The following is a 21,000-nucleotide window of genomic DNA, read 5'->3' on the forward strand; positions in this document are numbered from 1 at the left end:
ATTCATTCCCTGTAACTCGTTTTTAGATAGTTTGTCTGTTTAAAATACGGTAATTGAACAATTTTTGAAAGCAATGCACGCAGAAACGTCTACGTTGTTTTAAAAAATTGCTCATGCATCAAAATATTACAATTGTCAGAGAAAATCATAGAGATTCAAAAACCGAACACAAGCGCAAAATTTCGTTTGAATCGGCAAGGGTCGTATTTTGCGGTCGGCCGGTGTCTCAAGGAATCCCTCTTTTGAGATGCCAATTTAGATGTAGAATAAGTATGCATTTTTTGTAGTGCTGGCTGACCAAATGGAAATGAAATAATAGTTATACCTTTAATCCAAAATTGAAATCATCAATCAATTACCGACAATCCCTAATACCTTTGGTAAACTCGTTTCTTTTAAAAACCGCAGTTTATAAAAAGATAACATTATGAGAAACATAACTCAATATTATATTTACGTAGTAATTCCTGACCTCCGGAGCATTTAAAAAATTCAACCTTCCGTCGGCTGGCGAAACAACAGAGCCATAGCAACCTATAGGTCAAAGGGGGGGGGGGGCTTTGTCCTACCACACATTTTCCGCCGCACCACGCATTTTTCTTATATATGAAATAGATACTACAAAGAAAGGAATGAAATTAACGCTCTGCTGTCCAACCCCGCCTTTTGGTGGGTTAGAAAACCAACCGGTGCGCACATGCACCGGTTTGGTTCTCAAAATCTCGACACGAGTACACGAATGGTGTACACCGTGTGCGGTTTTGATTTCGTTCACACGATAAAACCTGAACCTGAACTGAGTCTCAGTTTCTAAAACACAACCGAGTCACTCAGCACCGTTTACATGTGTACACGAGTTTCAACTCGAGTATTGTCAACAGCGGTTGCGCTTCGGCTGTAGAAAATCGAACCTGTTTTTTTTCTGTGCACGGTGCTTCGGTTGAAAGAAGAAGCAGTAAAATGATGTGCAGTGCTGCCGAATAGACAAGCGAAATTAATGAAATTAGTTGTTCAGATTCGATGGGCCATATCGAAATGTTTAGTTCTGGGAAGTTGTTTACAGTTTCATAATTGATGTTCGCCGCCATACTAAAACCAAGATGGCGGAAACAAATTCAAAATGGCAACCTCGTGATGGCGATTATTTGTCTCAAATGATGAAATGTGAACATTTTTAGATTAGGAAAGCTGTCTAAAGAATGAAATTTGAAATCAAAACAGAGGACTTGGAATATATACGTTAGTTAATCTGCATTTAACCATATGTCACTTATATTACATGATTTTCGATAATAAAACGCGATAAAATTTGTTCTGCTGAGCTTTGCTCCGTCAACTTGGAATTTGCGATGATGATGGATATCAAATTTTCATGATGAAAAAACCGCAATCTTGATTTTAGATCCACGCAAGATTTCAAAATGACTGAAGTGCCGATTAGATGTCACATAGAATCGCAAAGATTTCTGCTTGGAATACGTTACAGTATCTATCAAATGAATGAGATTGGCCTAATCTCATTTCATAACAATAGATACCAGTACCGGCTCAGCCGGTACCTCTCGACCACCTCAGAAGTGTCGTCGCAAGAATGGCCCTGATCCGAGCAATATTCTTTTTGACAGTCGAAAGCTAGTTGATAATAGCATCAATATTACCTTTCCACCTCTCACGCTGTTGCTCTGGTTGTATCTTTCCCACTTTCATTCCAGCGTCAGCAAAGAGTGTTGAAATTTTTTTGAAAGGACTACATTGCAACGAGGAGATAAACGTTATTTCGCTTGTTAGGAATGGTATAGACGTCAACATTTTGAACTATCCTTCGAAGTTAGAGTTAACCCAAAGTATCGTGACACATGGCCGCAAGGCATACTGTTCAGGAGTTTGAGGATAGCCCCCCTCGTCTCAGTCGAGCAACTGCATCCTGCAATCATCAGTCGTTCACGATGACCGATGGCTATCAGCGAAACTTTCTGATCGCAATCGGTTCCTGTGTATCGTGTATTTTCCACCTGATAGAATTTATGATTCCAGCCTGGTGGATGCGCATGTTTCGGCCGTTTCATTCATCACCTTGATCGGGATCGAGATCGCCCCAACTGATGACATTGTTATACTGAGCGACTTCAACTTATCTGGCTTTTCTAAGATTAGAAAATTGCGCTTACCTACAATGCCAGTTGTACTCTGGAAAGTTACAGCAGCGCAACTCTTCGACAATTCAATGACGTCATAAATGAGAATAGACGTACATTGGGCCTTTGCTTTATATGTACGTGGGATAACGCTCTGTACTACTGCACTGCTCCGGCTCCTTAAGGACATGCTGAATAGGGCCACAAGGTGGCAGCTAAAATGGCTGCCGTCGTTTCTGCTTCTTCTTTTTATTTCATCGTCAAAATCAAAACATTGCATTGGCGCGCAAGACAAAATCATTTGTAACCTGAATGTCTTATCTCAGATTGCTTAGAAATTGTATCACTATATGCAGGCATGTTAGCACAAGCCAGTGTTGCTAAAAGAGCGAGAAGCCAACATATCCTCCTCGTTCGCCTGCGAGCGCGAGACTCACACTGTATGCTCCCTACTGTTGTACACACGTTTTCGAAGAACTCTCAACTATGTGACAATCAGCACGAGCGGCAATTATGTTTGATTCATGTGAGTTATCTGCCTTCGCTATAGGCTCGTGTGTCACTCGCACTCTTGTCCGCTCGCTGGATATCAGCTCTAACGGCGAGTGGGTTCCCATGATGGGACTCCTCGGCTGCGAGTTTTTACTGCATGCCACCCACTCCCGTGTGCTAAGCACTCTTTACAGCTCTGAAGATGTTTATTAGAACAGCACGCATACACTCTTTTAGCAACTGGGAGCGCTCGTAAAGGAGCGAAGGGAACGAATACGGCATTCTGATGAAATCCTAGAACAGTGCAAGCAAAAATTAACCCTTAAAGGCGCAAATCAATTTTTTTAGAATTTTGTGAAAATCGTCTAACAGCTATATCACGTTAATACAATAATTTTTAGACGATTTTCAGGATGTTGTTTTAAAACAACATTGCGCATTTAAGGGTTAACTAAACTAACAGTGCGCGTGTTCGCATTAAATTGTTATTGCATTACATACGTTATCTGTCTATACAGGTTTATGCCGGTCGTATTTAAAGAACAAATTAAATATATTGTTTTCCTTATTTTTTTTTTTAAATATGTAAACAAATTATAAGTGCGGTGTCTTAAATAAAACTTGTCTTTTAAGGGGCGACTACTATAAACAGCTCAAACTGAAAGTAATTTTGTTATACGATTTTGATGGCAAGGTGACAATGGACCTCTCGTTAAGGTTTATGTATACATTCATTATGAATGACAAATTTGAAGTCAGGCAAAGCCACACACGAGCGTTCGAAGAGAAGACGTTCAACCATTTCCATATCAAGGAGTGCCGCGGTGGGCATGATAACTCTTGATACAATTGTCTGAAATAGGAAATTCAATAAGATTTTTGAAACATAGACTTGTAGTTACTCTATGAACCAAAAAAAACCGTTGGAATTTCGGAAAATGGCATAAGAAAAACCGAAAAATAAAATTCGTTCACTTTTCTTCAAAATAACGAGGAAGATTTTTGTATTCCATTTTCCCTTAGTTCATCGACTGACTACACATGTTATGCATTCTCATAAATAATCAAGTCAATTCGTTGAATGGTTTTTGAGTCATCGGCAATTTGAAAAAGGCGGTTTCGAGAAAGACGCTATTAAAGTTGGCGATAGACTGAAATCATTGAAACGCATCGTTGTTTAGTACAAAAGAAGATCAGTGTGGCCACCGAGATTCCGCCGGGCTTTTCTAGAGGTTCAATACTAACAATTAAACGAATAAAAAAATATTGATGTTTTTCCCACTACACCACCTTAAGGAAATGATACCACATATTCTATAAAAGCCCATACTGGCTAATCGGTTTGCATGTTTGTAACGATTATGCACTTCTGAGTAGAAGTGACGGGCGTATATTACGCACTTCTGAGCAGAAGGGAAGGATGTATGTGATATCCAGCAATGAAATCTAAAACTTTTTAAGGATAGTTTCTTTTTTGAACAATGAAAATTGGAAACATGAATTCAATATAATTTATTGCAAAAGTTAAAAAAAAATAATCTGCTACTACCAATTTTACTGAGATGGTAAATGGAATAAAGTTCCGTCTCATTAGTATATGGTAAATTATCGTGAATAATTATTTTAACAGTATTGTGCAAACTGTTGTTTTCGTCAAGAAGAATCAGTATTACCGAAAACAATGTTGTTCAGTCAGGTTCAAATCTCAATTAGTACAGATTTACAAAACTTTTGCTATATGTTTGTTAAAATTATCTAATCCTAAGATTATGTGTATGAATAAGAGAAGCAAGTGAATCACGATAGTAGGAATTAATTCAGAGATATTTCGTTTCTTTAGGCATTTTGATTTTCATTTAAATTCAGCATTTTCAAAATTTTCATTTTCAGTACCCTACGCTCAAAGAGAAACTATTTTCATTTAAGTTTGATTTTAATAATTCCCTTAACTATTCTTTACAATTTGACTATTAATTCTATAATTTTTCATCCCACATCCATGCTTTTGGTCAAATTTAAATATTAAATCATCCATTATACTATTTCATTACCATTGAAAATGACTTTTTTTACTTAATTCGGCAAAAAAATATCTGGGAAAGCTAGCGTGAGAAGTCGACGAGCAAGTAAAAATTACTATTTTAATGCTAGTATTGCTTGTGGCACAAAAACTCGATTCGAACCGTATTACGCACTTAACATTCTACTAATAAATTTAGCTCATAGACTGGTTAGTTCGACTGGCCTATCTATGAGAGTACCATCTCTATAACTTCAAATACATGTGTTTTGACAGGTCGCAGTTTTCAGTAGCAGCTTGATTACTCGCACAGTGTGGAGTTCAAGTTAATGAGAAGTGCGCAAAATCATTCACTAGAGATTTCTTCTAATACAGTCTGCTGGCTGTTTCAATTTGGGACTGTGAACGAATTCTTTAAAATATATAACGCATACAGTACTTTTCTTACAGCTGATAGATTTGCTCTGAGTCCGCGTAATTTGGAGGATAAGTACAGCGTATATTGGTATTGGTCACAAAATTTTCAAGAAATTAAGTACTTATGTTTAGAAATTCACTTTATGACGGTAGTCGATCTCCTACATACATATTCTATACAAGCTAATGTTTGTTATTGGGTTTGATTTTTTGTAGTGAACCGCATTAAATGCGTTTATCTAGAAACCATGTATTTAATCCGAATATCAAGCACAGGTCTTGATCCGATTCATTTTATGCAGAATGTACCAGGAATGGTCATAGATGTACCATGATCGCATATTTGTCCCGTTTTATATGGGATTTCCTATCTTTATGGGACTGACTTGCGATCATAGGCAGTGTTCATTCGTCGTTTTCTACAACGAATTATTTTCGTGCATTGTAAATAGTAGATTTCGTTCATTTCATTTACAAATTTTAATTTTTTTTAAATTTTGCATATTACGTGTACGTTGCACGATATAGAAATTATATTTCGTGAATGAAATGAAATGATTCGTTATTTAAAAAAAGGTTTGTGTGTATTACTAACGATATCGTTGTTTGCACGAATTTATTTTCGTTCATCTTAGAAAAGTTTTCGTGTTCAATTATAAATATTTTTTTCCTCGATCTTTTAAGGTCGATGTTTGACAATACCATTTTTTATTTAATTAAAGGGATCGATCTGGAAAAATGGATTTTATTTCAAACATCTCACCATTATTGAGTACTTGATTGAATGCGGTATTTTTTGTTCGCGACAATCATGAAAAATTAGCTTCACTCTTGTATTAACTATTCAATTTTATGCATATATTCTTTCAGTGACAGATTTGACAATAAAAACTGGACTTCATTATCCCACAAAAAAATCTCAAACTTCAATATAGGTATTTTTGTTCAATAAACTAATGCATACCACACCAAAAAATAATGAAATTTAAACGACATGTAAACCAATACGTATGTAAACACACAAAGCTTGAATCAAAAATTTGATTGAAAGTTAAGTTGAATTCGTTGCACTCAATTGGAGCATCAAAAAGCATATGATTTTACACTTTCGTTCGTATAATATTACATGTCATTTATTTTACAGCAATGTTGGATTAAAAATACATTAAAGTCCATCTTCAATCAACGTGTAAAATTATAATAAAATTTGTTGAAGAAAGCACCACAAGTTGTGTGAATTTGTGGTGGAACTTAATTTTACAATTTTATTCATGCTCCAAATATGTGCATGAAAATAAATTTAAAATTATAAAATATTTTTTTCCGTGTAAAATTGAAGGGAATTGTACATATTTGACATGTTTAGGTTCCACATATTTACAAGTGGTAATCCAAGCGATTCTGCAGTTTTTTTTTAAATTTACGTTTTAATGCGACCGCATTACGTAAATTTAAAAACGGATACGTTTATGACTTCGTTGTACAAAAAGTGAATCGATGAATCGAGAATTTCCCGCGCCATTTCCTTTTCCGTTATACCAGTGTCATATCAACCTCGATCCAGACGATACATCAGCTTCCATCAACGTAAATGTCCCTCAACGCCACCTCACCGTTCCATCAAGATGAGTTGAATGCGTCTCTCGTTCACACTTTCCGTACGTCAAAGCATTCCGTGCTGTTGATGTTGTGTGTGAATACCTCCATTTAACTAATTTTGACGTTCCCGTGACGTGCTGTACCGGTGACGAAAGCCAGACGTATTGTGCAAATCGATCTTCGAACAGCCGCGGCTTGTACTTTGTACATAAAATATACGAATAAATTCATTTTCATTTAAAATTCTTGGTCTACCACCGAAGAACGAAATGCGAGTGGGAGCGAGAGCGCTAGCGACTGAAAGAGTGCGAGTGGATACGATTGTGTTAAAGAGCGCGAGTGGCTACGAGTGGGAGTACGGACGAGTGGGAGCATGGGCGAGCGAGAGCATGGACGAGTGGTAGCAGCAGTAGGAGTGCGCGCCAGTGGGTGGGTGCGAACGAAAGAGTGGGTTTCAATATGTGCAATTTGAGTGGCTTTTGGCCGACTGGCACTCGCAGAAATTCTACCCGGCTGGGGAGTGAACGAAAGAAAAGCATGCATGGAGAACACTCGGATACGAGTGTTGGGTGCAATGAGAACACGCGAATGAGAAATATAGGAGTTATTTTTACGAGTTCAGCAACACTGGCACAAGCTAATGAATAGATTCTCTTCCCGGAATTTTAATTCGTTTGGGAAATTTGCACCTTTTTATTTTTCAAAACAAATGAAGCACGTGGTGCAAAAATCAGTCAGCTGATTGCTGAACGATACGCTTGTGTGCGTGCCATCTCATATCGGTATAGTGCTTTCTAACCACACACAGATGCTGAACGTAACCCGAACATAGCCGAACATAACCGAACCTTTGTTGTGATTTTGGCATCGCTTCACCTAATTCCAGCACTACATCTTGTGCTCGCTGGTAACCTAGGAGTGAACTTTGAAGACGTCACACACACTTTTGTTCGACGGTTCGACCCGAGTCTTCCAAGACACTCTTACATCAAGGATCTCGTAGTCATGCATTCGGTACTATAACGTTCAAGCCACATACTTCATACATCATGGATAAGGCGTACACATACTTTATACATCGCGGATATTCAGCTTCTGAATAGTGAATATTGTTGTTGTTTGGAATTCGCACTAGAATAACAGGGTCGACACAATCAAGGCTTTCCAACGCCGGTTCATACGCTTTGCACTCCGACACCTTTCTTGGCGAAACAGATGTCAGCTATCAAGATACGAAAATCGACGTCACGCTAGGCATCCGAAGGGACTACTTTCGAGCCCTGTTCGTCTTGAAATTACTGTCTGCAAGGGTGGATTGCAATCCTCGGACGCCTGAATCTTCAAGTCCGTATTGATGATGGTTTTCAGTGGTTTGTGGTAATCAAAAGCCACCATCCTAGATTTCAAAAAGGTGTCAATCATCAATTGCTGATATCTACTAAGCACCCCCTTTTAAATGACACTCATATCACTGAGATCTGACATACAAGTAAAGTTTTCAACTTGTGTAAGAAATTAAACTGTCGCTTTGAAATGACAACAGCAAGTAGCAACTTGCCACTGGTCGGCGCTTCGATCGGCCAGCAATCGCTATACGGGACTTGTACGCAAGCTTGGATACAATGGTGACTCACGCATGCAAACCTGTATGCGATGGTGATTTTCATCGTATTTTCATTTAAATGTTTACACAGGTTTTTCGGGAAATTTTGTTCTAGCTTATATGTCTGTTCTCTGTACTCATATTGATGATGGCTCTCACTGATTTGTGACAAACAATTTCTGTAACCATTCTTAGGGCAAAACTAGAATATTTTTTATCGCAGTGAATTTTTAACCCAAATGGAGACTTGAATCACGACTTGTGTCAACACGCAAACTGAAATGAAAAGACCGCCAAAAGGTGATTAGTAGCTCAAAATAAAATATTAGACTAGAAACGTAATTGACATTAATCTCTGGAAACGCTTTGTGTTTTGCTTTTCCACCATTTAATTTTAGGATAACGAACATTGACAATACATTTTCTTATCTCCTAGCGAAATTATCATTCATTGCCCCACCGGTCCGCTGAATATTGTTGCGATTCGACTTGATTCGCTTCTCGACAGTTTCGTTGCTGGCCGCATGCTTGAATTGTTTCGTAAGAAAGTCCTTATCGTATTTTTTCTCCTTGTCCTTCTGTTCCTGCTGGCGGTCTTCATCCTCATAGCGACGAACATTTTTCTGCCGCTCATTATCCCGCCACTCCGCATTCTGAAGCATTGCCTTGCGTTTAGCTTCTATTTCCTCCTCCGTTAGAGGATTCTTTCTTTCGGGACGTTTCCAGGCCGGTTTCTGGCTCGATTGATGTGCTTTGATTTCGTCCCTTTTGTAGAGCCGAACTTCATCTCGTTTAGAAAGTTCTAGCTTCTTTCCTGATGCTGAAACAAGGCCAAAATGTCGGCTACTTGTAGGCCTTCTTTCACCATCAGAATCGTCCTTGCGGCGTATTTGCTCCGGGGATGATTCTGTACTGGAGCTTGGCGGTGTGTTTTGTTTGCGGTTTCGATCTCTAGAACGTGACCGATCCCTTCTAGGTGCGGGAAAATGTTTACGGTCACGACTCCGAGAACGATGACGATCTCGCTTTGATTCTTCTCGTTTCCTACTTTTCCTATCGTCATAGGACCTATCGTGGTATCTTTTTGTTTCTGAGCTTTGATCGCGTGCCCGTGATGGTCCAGAACGATACTTATCTCTTGAACTTGATCGTTCCCTTCGATGCCTCCGGACATCACGTGAGTCTGAATCGGACTCTCCAGAACTGCTGTTTCCGCGTTTCTTTTTCTTCTTTTTTGACTTTTTTGGCTTCGCTAATTTGTTAAGTTCCTTCGACAACTTCTGATACTTCATACTGAGCAGCTTATTTAAACTAACCTCTTCTCCCTGCTCTGCATCGATCGAATGTTGCACTTTTTTGTACTTTTCCGCCAGAATTTTGTCCAAATCTCTGTCTTCGTCATCGGTATCTGATTCACCTGTGGAACTTGATGTTCTTTTCTTCTTCTTTGCTTTATCTAAAAAAAGACATACAATAAACTTACATTTAAATGAAAATTGTAATTTTATTTAACACAATAACCTGCTAATACAACTTCTAATTAGACGTTACTTGAAAAGTAATAAAAACATAAGGTGCAAATAAAGTTACTAAACTAAGGAAAATCTGTTTTTAATACAAGCAAAAGTTTGCAGTTATGTTAAGCAAGAAGCTTGAGATCATTTTTGAAAGCTGCTATAGTAGGTATTTGCATTAAATGTATTCAAACAATACGTACGCTTCCTATCCTTATCTCTTTTGCCGTGAATGCTACGATCGCTCTTGAGCAACCGGTGCAACTCCTTTAGCTTAACTGGATTTTCCAGAATTTTCTGTCGACTTTCGACTTCTTTCTGCTTGATGGCCATCAACGGATCCTCCATCAATTTCCGTGTCATATCGACCTGCTCGGTACTCTCCAGCCCCTTATACTGTCTGATCGAGAACGGGATGCACTCGTGTTCCACATGATTCTTCGGCTGACTTATACCTACACTTGGTCCGGCTTTCTCTTGGGCGTCGAGCTGTTCGAAGGTTTTATCGACCGTACGCCCTAGCAAGTATTCTTCGCGATTAACCTGCGGGCCCTTGTACATCCATTCGAGCTTCCGATCACCATCAGTATCGGCAATCAGTCCCGATTTCTTGGCAATGCTCTTTAGCTCTTCCCGGTTCCGCTCCTCGTTTATCTCATGTTGCAGCTCAGCGAGTTTCCGCTTTTCGGCAGCATCCGCTTGTTCAGCTTTCCAGACGCGTTCCTGATTCTTGAATGTACTTGGATGCCACGACTTTTTTGTGTTCTGCAAATACGATTAAATGTCCCGTCAATGTGAGAAACAACACACAGATATATCTATACTATTTACCAAATCGCCACCACCCATTTTGAATTAAATGAGTTTGTAATATAGCTACAATTTCAGTTTAATTAAGCATTCAGTAAAGATATAAAAATTATTGCTTTGATACGATTATAAAAACAATAAATATTATGACATCAGAGACTGTCATTAAAGTTTTCAGCCGCAGGGGTACACCGAGGAAAAATAACTACGAAAATTATAGGCAGTTCATGAGACTAAAGAGACTACACTGAGCCAAAAAATCACATACTTTTCATGTGAAAAAACACCTAAATTTTAAAAACGATTATGCACATCAGATTCATATGCATCAAATAAATTTTATGCAATCACCGATGAATTTCAAATACAAAATGAATAACTTTCAAGCGTGCCCCACATACATGTTATGTGTCTATCACATACTTCTAGCGTTATGTGTAAAACACATTATTATTACGTGAACATACAATGTGAAAAAATCAGACATTCAACATGGCGTCAAGGAACAGCACGGCGGTGAATACATTGTTCCCTTTTGATTTTTCTAATTAAATGTGAAGACGTTAGAAATACATATATATATATATATATATATATATATATATATATATATATATATATATATATATATATATATATATATATATATATATATATATATATATATATATATATATATATATATATATATATATATATATATATATATATATATATATATATATATATATATATATATATATATATATATATATATATATATATATATATATATATATATATATATATATATATCCGCTATCTCTGCTCCAGATTGAAGATTCCAAGATGGTATAGAATGCATTACAAATTAATGATCAACACAGACCAGTAAGTCCAGCCGGAAAATGTGCCAAAGTTCTGGCTGGCTCTAGTTAGAACCTGGTTCCAGTGATTGTTTTGTCACTGGAATTGGTTATTAACTACAGCCAGTCAGAATACCGGCTCAATTTCCAGCTGAACTTTACTAGGATTATCCGCACATTTATTAAACCAAGCTACATTACCTACCAAAGCATTTCAATACTATTATACAAGCAACTAACAATCACATGAATATCAGATAAACCAACTTCACGTAACACGATTGCTATTATACATTCAGTTAACAATCATCTGAATATCATATAAAAGGTATATAAGTTTCAAATAGAAAATATGTGGCATTCCGATGGGAAGTAACTGAACCTCACGTAAGATATATCTGTAATCAATACTGATTTTTATAGGGCGGAAGAGAGAACAGATTATGTGTAAAAATAAGAACATTCATGTGAAAAATATTATGGAAAATATTTACATGTTTTTGCATATGAAATGTGATATTTTGGTTGAGTGTAGAATAACAAAAAGAAGCCATGATTGGTTTGAAGTTCCAATTTAACTGTCAATGTCATTCCAAACGAACAAGAAAGTTGTCAATCGTAAGTATTTAGCATTATGTGGCATTGTTTTTAAGGAAGTATTGTTATCCAATTCACTAAAATTACTAAATATTTTAAAGATAAAAGTTATATCCTCAAACCAAATTTGCTACAATACCATCATGTTTTCGTCGTTTTGCTTGAGTCGGTTTCTAACCCCAACTGCTGTCAAAATGTATGAACTGACAGCGATTTGGGTTAGAACCTGACTCAATTTCGGGTTCAAGCAAAAACGCCATTGGAATCTCTAAAGAGAAAATGGCTTGGTTTGATGAGAGTACGAAATTCAGCATGAGAGTAACAAATACCAAATGAGGCAAACATTTAAAATGAAAGTCGTTCCGTTATTGGTCTGAGGGCCGATTTCTCCATCTTCGCTTAGCGCTTAAGCCAGGTTTAAACGTACCGGTGAACCTGGTTTAAAAGTTAAGCGAGGGTGAAGAAATCGACCCTGAATCAGCAAAACAAAGCAAAGCTCATTTGTTTTCGGCAAACTGACAAGACAGGAACATATGTAAAAGACTTCAACCATGCCTCTTTTTGTTGTGGATTCGCTTGCAATCGAAAAAATCACAATTAATGCAATCTAAAAAATCACAATTAAAGCTAAATATGGTTTTGCTGCTGCAGAATACCATTCCTGCGGACATAACTATGTCACATCAGATTTTCATATTGGCTAGAAGAAACAAACGGAATAACAACAAACATGTTTTGTGAGGCTTGCACATTTGCAGTGCTGCTTGTGACCCGTAGCTTGGTTGCTAGTTGAATTGTTTTCACTGAATGGCGTCTCTTTGTTATTGGTGGTGCCCAAGTAACCACGACGCTTCAAATGATGTAAAGTTAACAGTCTTAAACGAGTCGTTCGTGGAATGCGATAAAATGCTCCATTGCTGTGAATGCAACACCAATGCTTTTATAAAGTGAAAAAAGGCGATTAAGCTACTGACCCAACAAACAATTTAGCTGGATAATGGCTTAAACAGTTCTTGTTCAGCTTATTCTTTCTGATTAAAGGCTTGTTCAGCTTTCTTTGTTTGTTGGGGATGTAAGAGCTGTCAAAGAAAGCATTTATTTTACATTAGCAACGCTCTTATAAAGCTTTTGTCTGCTAAAAGCATTACTAGATGCTGCAATAATGTTTGTTTCGTTTTGACAGATCGATGTTATATAACACAACATAAAGCTGATAAAATGTCAACATGAAAATGGTTAAAAAAATAAAAATGAACGTTTTCCCATTTTCCATTTCAGCTTATTCGTTAGATACAACATTAACATCACAAAATTTCAACTCCTTCAAATTTTTTAAAATTATTTTTACGGAATCCGAACCATGATCATCTGACATCATCTTCATATGAGGTAAGCCGTTGGCACTCTTATCTGTGGAGGATTGTTCCCGACGGAATGATATTTGCAATATATGAATAACGTTTTATATTATATAGCCTTTGTTAATGTAACGACACTTCGGTATAGAAGAAGGGGTGCAAACATTTCAACGCTTTTTCTTGAAAAGGGCGATACTAGCAGTGACACCATTCAAAGAAAATCAACGATGAATATTTCCAGACTTGGTTTTATTTCCTATTTAAGAATTATTGTGTTTTTTACATCCTAGATTGCATGATTCAGTGATCGAAGCCCAAAACTTCATAAAGTATTCGAAATTATTAAATTAAAATTTGTTTTTGCTATTTAAATCGACAAAATGATTTGGCGATTGTTTAGTTTTTCGGTCCCACCTATCAGCATTGAAGTATCGCCCTTACGTTTTTTACAATAACTACCGTTTTACACCACCGATTTCGTCCGGGTTCAGGGATGCCAGGTGCACAGATTTATCTGTGTTTCACAGATTTTCAATATGCTGCACAGATTGCAAAACCTGCACAGATTTCCACAGTTTTCTGTTTTAACGCACAGATTTCCACAGCTTTCTTCTAGAATGCACAGATTAGCACAGATTTCTCAATTTTTTACCTTGCGCTTAATTTTTGACTCGAACGAAAATCAAAAAAAAAGGTCGCCAAATCTAGTTTTCAGCCAAATTTGTACGTTTTTCGTGACACAGATAGACACAGATTTTTAAATGGACCAAGCACTGATTTTTCAAAATATCACCTGGCATCCCTGTCGGGTTTTTTCAATAGCGATCATTGTTACTATTTACAGCTGGTATCAGCTTGATAATCCTAAAAAATACGAAAAAAACAGTTTCGCTTCAGAACTGCTAACAAAGAAGTATCGCCCTGTTTGTTTGCATGGAGCGTGGAGGGCGAAACATTAAATAAACAAACAAAAATGCAGTTTCGCTTGTTGTATTTTTGTTGTAGTTTAAGAAAGCAATATCGTAGAATCCAAATTTTCAGGTTAATTAGTTGTGTTTCAAAGCCCTCATTCGCATGTATGAAAAAAGCCTTATGTTTACATTTGTAAGTATCGCCCTTTTCACAAAAAAACGTTGATTTGTCATTTTTTGAGTGCATTAGTATTTATCTTGTTGCTCCCGGATCGCGAAATATAAACATCAACAAACGAAGCAGTGATCGTCAATATTGACATCTATTAATGAGAGCGCAGCATCAGTTTAATATAATATCGATGCATCTGATACACAATAGTATTTTACAACAATTTGTGCAGATGAAATAATGAGCATTTAGCGGTTTTTTTATGATATGTTTCATCTGAGTTGGAAATTTGAGGGATAGATACTCGTGTTGTTTAATTTCATGTATTCCTTAACAGAAATAGGATTGGTCAAAAGCTATAGGCGACACAGACTGATGTAGTAAGAATTTAATAGTTTGAACAGTGCTCCGATATATTTACACTAGGGGCAGATCACTCTAGAAATGTATAACAAATTTGCATCAAAAATGTTTTTAATTTCCATTTTTGCATCAACTTTGCACTCCCTCGCAGAAAAGTTTGTTCAACGAACGTCCTACGCTGATTCACTTTGTTCGATGTTTTGTTGAATGTAGGGCTAATTTTTTATAGGGTTTTGACGTCTTACACGCAACGCAAACTATATTGCATGCAACGCAAAATACATTATGAATTTCTATTTTGATGGAAAGAAATGCATTTAATTTAGCTGATTTTTAAAAATGCATCACAAGTGATCTGCCCCTAGTATTTACACCATTCGTAGAAAATTCGATCGTGAACCGACAAATGGGCCTATATAACAAATATACAAAAACGGAGATTTGAGAAATATCTTCATGAACTTCATGAAAATCAATAAAAAACAAAACGGCGGATCCGACTTTCCACTGTAAACAAGCCACCAGGCGGATTACGCCTCTGCATTTCTAAGGTAGTGTGTACGGGCGAAATTGACAGCATCATTGTTTACAAGGTCCGTGAACAGAATCGCCCTAAACAAAAACCAACTGCTTGATACGCCCGGGGGGAATTAGAAAAACTCTAGAAAGAGAACTGCGGAGACTTCATTTTGGATCGATTGGATTCGCGTTTAGCTGTCAAAAAACGAATCCAATCGAACATTGCCTATCCTTATAACATTGGACGTGTTCCCGAATAGAAATGTACAGTAACAAAACCATGATTTTCACTGTGACAGTACATTATTTTTACCATAATTTACAGTAAATTTTAGTATTCTGCAACAATACTAAAACAATAAACTTTAACGTTTTTACAGTAAATTTCAATGTAAAATAGACTTTTACAGTGAAAAAGGGGGGTGGTTATGTATCTTAACATTAAAAAAATCAGTTTTTCTCCACACATTTTTTTCTCGAAAACAGTAAAATTTAATGTGAATGCACTGTATCAGTTTTTTGCTGAAAAGTGAAATTTATTGTTACATGAAATTTTATTGTAAATCTACTGTGAGAACTTGGCATCGAACAACGTTGAAACAGTAATAACTATAATATTTATTGTTTTATCATTGTTTGTAGGGTAAATTCTATTGTAAAATTCTATCCGGGTTGCCATTCAATGCTGGGGCATACGTTGCCAACAATACTGTTTTTCTTTCCGCAGTTCTCTTACTAGAGTTTTTCTAGGGGGAATAACAAATTTTCCCCTCCGGCGAGCACGGCGAAACCCACATTTGGTTTTTGTTTTCTGGCGACCCTGCAGGGCGAAATTGTGAGTGGTCAAAATAAGAGGGCGACTCAAAAATTACCTAATTAACATTTCATAACAACACGGCGAAATATATTTTTTTTTCAATTTTATCAACGAAAACGTTATTATATAAAATATTTTAGTAATGCTTCCGAAAACTAGTATTGTTTTGTAGTGTTTCAATACATTTGAAAGCGCAGTATGCAAACACTGTTAAAATACGATTTAATTTTCTGAAGCGAATTTTCAAAGCTATTTTTCTCGATTCGATATCATTGCGTCTTCGGCCCTTTGGTCAGTTCATGATCGAATTGTCCGTTTGCAACCTCTCCATGTTGTTTCAGGTTTATATTTTTTAAATAGAACTTTTTTTATAAACGTCAAATTATTTTAATGTTTCATAACTTTTAGTTCAAGCATTATATGCTCTTCAAGTGTAGCGCAGTAGACCGTCAAAACATTTCTAAATGCAATGCGATCAAACACTAAATCGTTGCTCTAAAGGTGTGTATAATGCCTGTTGTATTGCTCATAAGAGGCAATGCCTTGAAACATTTGTGATGTTGTGTTATGGTAGCACTGCTTTAAGAAAGTAGTTTTAGAGCAAATGAACATTATCGATGTTAAAATAATGCTTCAATATAATGCATGTGGTTATTTGGATGATCAGCTATTTTCGTCCGAGTCCCTTATCACCTATTTTAAAAGGTGATTCATCAACAGTGCTATCTTTGAAAATGAACTACCTTGGTTATACAACTTATTTTTTTCGATTCTTATTTTATTATATTCAGAATTGCACATATTTTGTTGTATGTAATTTTAAGTGTTCTTTGATTTGATGGCATTGTAAGGGAACACGTATCCGCCAGTGGACAAATATCCTCGCAAACCCCCCATGTAGTGTGTGTGAAATGATTTGCATAGAACTCTATATAGCACCTTTCGAAAATGTACTCTCCAGTATTAATTATTTTATATCATTCGTAAATAATTACCCCTCGTTCATTTGTTTTGAAGCACCGCCGCTGTTTTGCGAGATCGCGTTTTAAAATGTTGAAGCGTCGCAGCACACAAAGCGAAGCCCTGGTGTTGCCAGCGCTGACTGGATGCAGCTCACCATCAAAATTTTGACGTCTCATAAACAGAAAAATGGAAGAGGACATATTATGCGAATGTTGGATTTTTGTATAATATTCTTCTCTTATTTTAAGATAAGAACCGCAGTAGAATTAATAATTTGCAGGACCAAGTGCACCGTAATCATATGGGCAATGTGAAGAGGCCCTAAGCAAGGTTGTAGTGTTCCTGGCCGCTTGTAGAAAAAAGACAGTTTGGAAGAAGCGCCAGAGATTTTATGGACAAAGATTGACTTTTGCGAGGTAAAACGCTAGAGTTCTTGTGCAATTTTTTTCCAATCTAGCCGCTCGAAATGTGGCCGATGAAGCTGGACATGACCCGGGACGAGTGCCGCGGTGTCCTGCGTCGGCTCGGTGAGTACAGACATGCTAGTACAGTTGGGGGAATTTATCATTTTCTGTTTTCCTTTCCCCCCATGCAAAACGCACAGAATTGGAATCGTACTCGAATGTTGTAAGTACGTTTCGTGCGCAGGGAGCGCTGAGCAAGGAAAAAGCGCGAATTTTGGAGGAGCTCCGGAAACTATTGCACATATCCCAGGATAGACACAAGGCGGAAGCCCGTCGGGTGGCCAATGATGAGCAGTTGACAACGGTGGCCGATACGTAAGTAGCTTTTTTTTTGCATGTACTTATTTTTTGTTACTGGCTACCATGGTAAAGTTTGAGTAAAACCGACATGGTGAAATGCAAAATATTGATTGTTGCATTGAAATTACTTATCTTCAGAAGAACAATCGAATGCTTAACTTTTCGAAAATGTACATATGATGAGGTAAATTTATTTGACATCGTGTTTCCTAACAAAAACCTTTCGTTATACATAGATATATATTTTGAAGTGGATTATAATTTGAGCTGAATTTCTGATGATTTGATGTAATTTAACAACTGTAATTGTGTGTCCATTCCACGACGCTAAATGTAACCGCCTTGTTTTGAAGAAGTCCTGAGACGGTTGTCTTCAGGGGACCTCCAATCAAAATAGTGGTTAACAAGCGCACACCGTGCTCTTATTTATTGAAGCAAATGCTTTTTCTGTGTGATGTTCTCCAATTTTAGCACTGATGTTCCTTTGCACTATTTTTACGAATTTCCAAAGAGCCGCTCCGTCATGATACAGCATTCTGGTTTATCTTAAACCATAGGACAGTTCATAATGCACAGTGTTACGCAAAGCCACAAGCAGAGCACTATCGAAAATCATGGTACCAGGTGTTGACTGAGCGTACCTCTTTGCATAACTAAACTTTATAAACTGTGAAACATAGTTAATCCATTTCGCAGCACTGTAATTTTGGCCATTGTACAGTTTAGAGCCTTAGTCGGATACGACTCCACGTGGTCTTTATCGCCTTTGATTCTCACCTAGTTTGCGCAGGGTTAATATAACATTTTCAAATCAAACGAAATCTTAGTGAAGCTAGTCGTTATAAGCGACCCTACACGTTCATTACTTTTGTCAATACACATTATTGATGATACTCCTTCAATACGTCAATCATATTTGAAAAGCACACCGTTATGCCAACTCTGGCCGATTACATGTTCAATACTTTGAATAACCGCTTCTGAGGGGAACGGCGGTAGTAGCCAGAGACTAATTGAGACGACGATTACAATTAATCGTTTAGTCAAAAGTTCCATATGAATTTACAATTTTATTAATTATTCTCGCTCATGTCCTACGGAGTGGTCATTTTGCTAATTGTAGAGCTACATTTTATGGGTGCTACCACTAACAACGACCTACCACAAACGAATTGCGCCCAATTTTCGGAATCATCCCTAAGTAAACGTTGGTGAATATCGGATGGTTTTTGTTTTCCAGAATAGTTTTCAAGCAACAGACGGCATAGCATTACTTTTGGAATAGAAAGCAACACAACGACCGAAACCCACAAGGAGTATATCATAAAAACCATAAAATTGACGTGCGTATTCTTACGACGCTTTTTTTCTGAAAATTTTATCATGCACCTCTCGTGCATCATAATGCCCCGGACACTAGGAGGCACATTCGTTTTCAAATCTTGACACAGAAAACTTCCAAGGCTCTAATAGTCTCGGTTGTTTACTTGCATACGTTTAGTCAGGCCACAAAATCTCTCAACAATATCAAATTGCCAAAGCTACATGTTGTTTCACCTGTGTTTGAAAAGCTAGAAAATGACTTAAACAACGAGTTGCATTTTACGTTTCAAGATTGACATATCATCAACTTCGAACATTTTCCAAATTGTAACACATGTTTGCACGTAAACAACGACAATTGCAAGCAGTGACGATCCTAGCAACGGTCAATAAGTAATATTTGCTACCAACTTGATGCAAAGGGGATCAATAAATTTGTTTGTCAAGATTGCAGAACTGAGCGATCGTGGTATTTCTACTACTTCAGAGAATCTAGTACACAATGTACCGCAGAATGTTCATTGTTTCTTCATGTGCTGCTTGTCTCTATTAGCAGAAACTAATTGGGTCATTAGGCCATATACTGTTCGATTTTTTCCGATGCGAGCTATCTTGATACCTATCCTTTTGCTGGGATAACTGTCAAAAATTCTAACCCATGTAGATAAATTCACTGTCAAGGAAGACCGTGTCAAACGAAGACGCGTTTATATTATTTTCAAAAAATTAATGAATGATCATTCTGAAGTTTTAAAGATTGAACATATATATTGTTATTTATTTATCGCACACATCAACTGGCCGCACTCGGCACCAATGATGGAAACTTAAACTAATTACATCTAAAAAACTGCAGGAATCGATTTCTTAATGAAAGTCGAACAGGTGCGACCCACGATTGAAGAGGCGTTGTAGTCCCGTGATAGCGGCATTAGCTGTGTGAATAGTTCGTCGAAACGGCACTCTTAGAAGAACGTTTCCGCGTAACGTTCTAGACCTTGCTTGGATGTTGACTCGCTCTAGTAAATCTGGAGAATCAATGCGTCCTGACAGAAGATCAGAGACGAATAAGGCTCTTGCAATTTCTCTACGACGCTGAAGGGTAACGAGCTGGATGAGTTGACACCGACTCTTGTAGTTTGGTAGACGAACAGGATCGCGCCAAGGCAGGCGCCGAAGAGCATACCGTATAAATTTTCGTTGAACGCCTTCAATTAGATCGCTGCTGTTCATGTAATTCGGGTTCCAGACTGCTGAACAATACTCCAGCGTAGAGCGCACTAAAGAGCAGTATAGGCTTTTGAGACAGTAAATGTCTGTAAAGGATTTAGCCGTACGGAAAATGAAGCCCAGGCTTCGCGATGCTTTACCAACAACATACGAAATGTGGTTCTTAAATGTAAGTTTTAAATCTAACAGCACTCCAAGATCCTTAACGCAGCTCACCCAGGAAACAAGCGCTCCAGACAAGTTATATTCAAACTCAATGGGATCTTGTTTTCTGGAACATTTCGCCGGATTCAGAATCATTCGGTTGTTTTCACACCATCTGCTGAAAGTGTCAAATTGCTGCTGCAAATTAAGTGTGTCCGTTCGGCTCTTAATTCTGTTGAGAATTTTTAGGTCATCTGCATACGACAACCGTGGCTGATAGTTTACATCGTTGAAATAGAGAGTGAATATGAATGATCCGTGATGACTTCCTTGCGGAATACCAGACGTTGCGGAGAACAGTTTGGAGTATGCATCAGCTATGTTCACACTGAGTTGACGGTCAA

The 21,000-nt window shown here is 37.4% G+C and overlaps 3 protein-coding genes across 3 annotated transcripts in view; 2 read left to right on the forward strand and 1 right to left on the reverse strand.

Moving 5' to 3' along the window:
- LOC131679154 (Krueppel homolog 1-like) overlaps window positions 1-21,000 on the forward strand; it is a 188,329-nt gene that overhangs the window by 69,783 nt on the left and 97,546 nt on the right. The window lies entirely within an intron of this gene.
- LOC131679155 (pre-mRNA-splicing factor CWC25 homolog) lies at window positions 8,609-10,763 on the reverse strand. Its single transcript, XM_058959787.1, has 3 exons — window positions 10,612-10,763; window positions 9,984-10,545; window positions 8,609-9,722 (listed from the first exon to the last, which is right to left on the reverse strand). Exons 1-3 carry the CDS (start codon window positions 10,627-10,629, stop codon window positions 8,692-8,694), a joined length of 1,611 nt encoding a protein of 536 aa, XP_058815770.1. The 5' UTR covers window positions 10,630-10,763; the 3' UTR covers window positions 8,609-8,691.
- The window catches only part of LOC131679658 (BRCA2-interacting transcriptional repressor EMSY-like), a 28,101-nt gene continuing 24,403 nt past the window's right edge, over window positions 17,303-21,000 (forward strand). The window contains exons 1-2 of the mRNA XM_058960391.1: window positions 17,303-17,662; window positions 17,740-17,914. Coding sequence (XP_058816374.1) covers window positions 17,602-17,662; window positions 17,740-17,914 — 236 coding nt within the window. The 5' untranslated portion in view covers window positions 17,303-17,601. The remainder of the gene's footprint in view (window positions 17,663-17,739; window positions 17,915-21,000) is intronic.

The sequence above is a fragment of the Topomyia yanbarensis genome, chromosome 2 (genome assembly GCF_030247195.1).
Source record: "Topomyia yanbarensis strain Yona2022 chromosome 2, ASM3024719v1, whole genome shotgun sequence".
Lineage (NCBI taxonomy): Eukaryota > Metazoa > Arthropoda > Insecta > Diptera > Culicidae > Topomyia > Topomyia yanbarensis.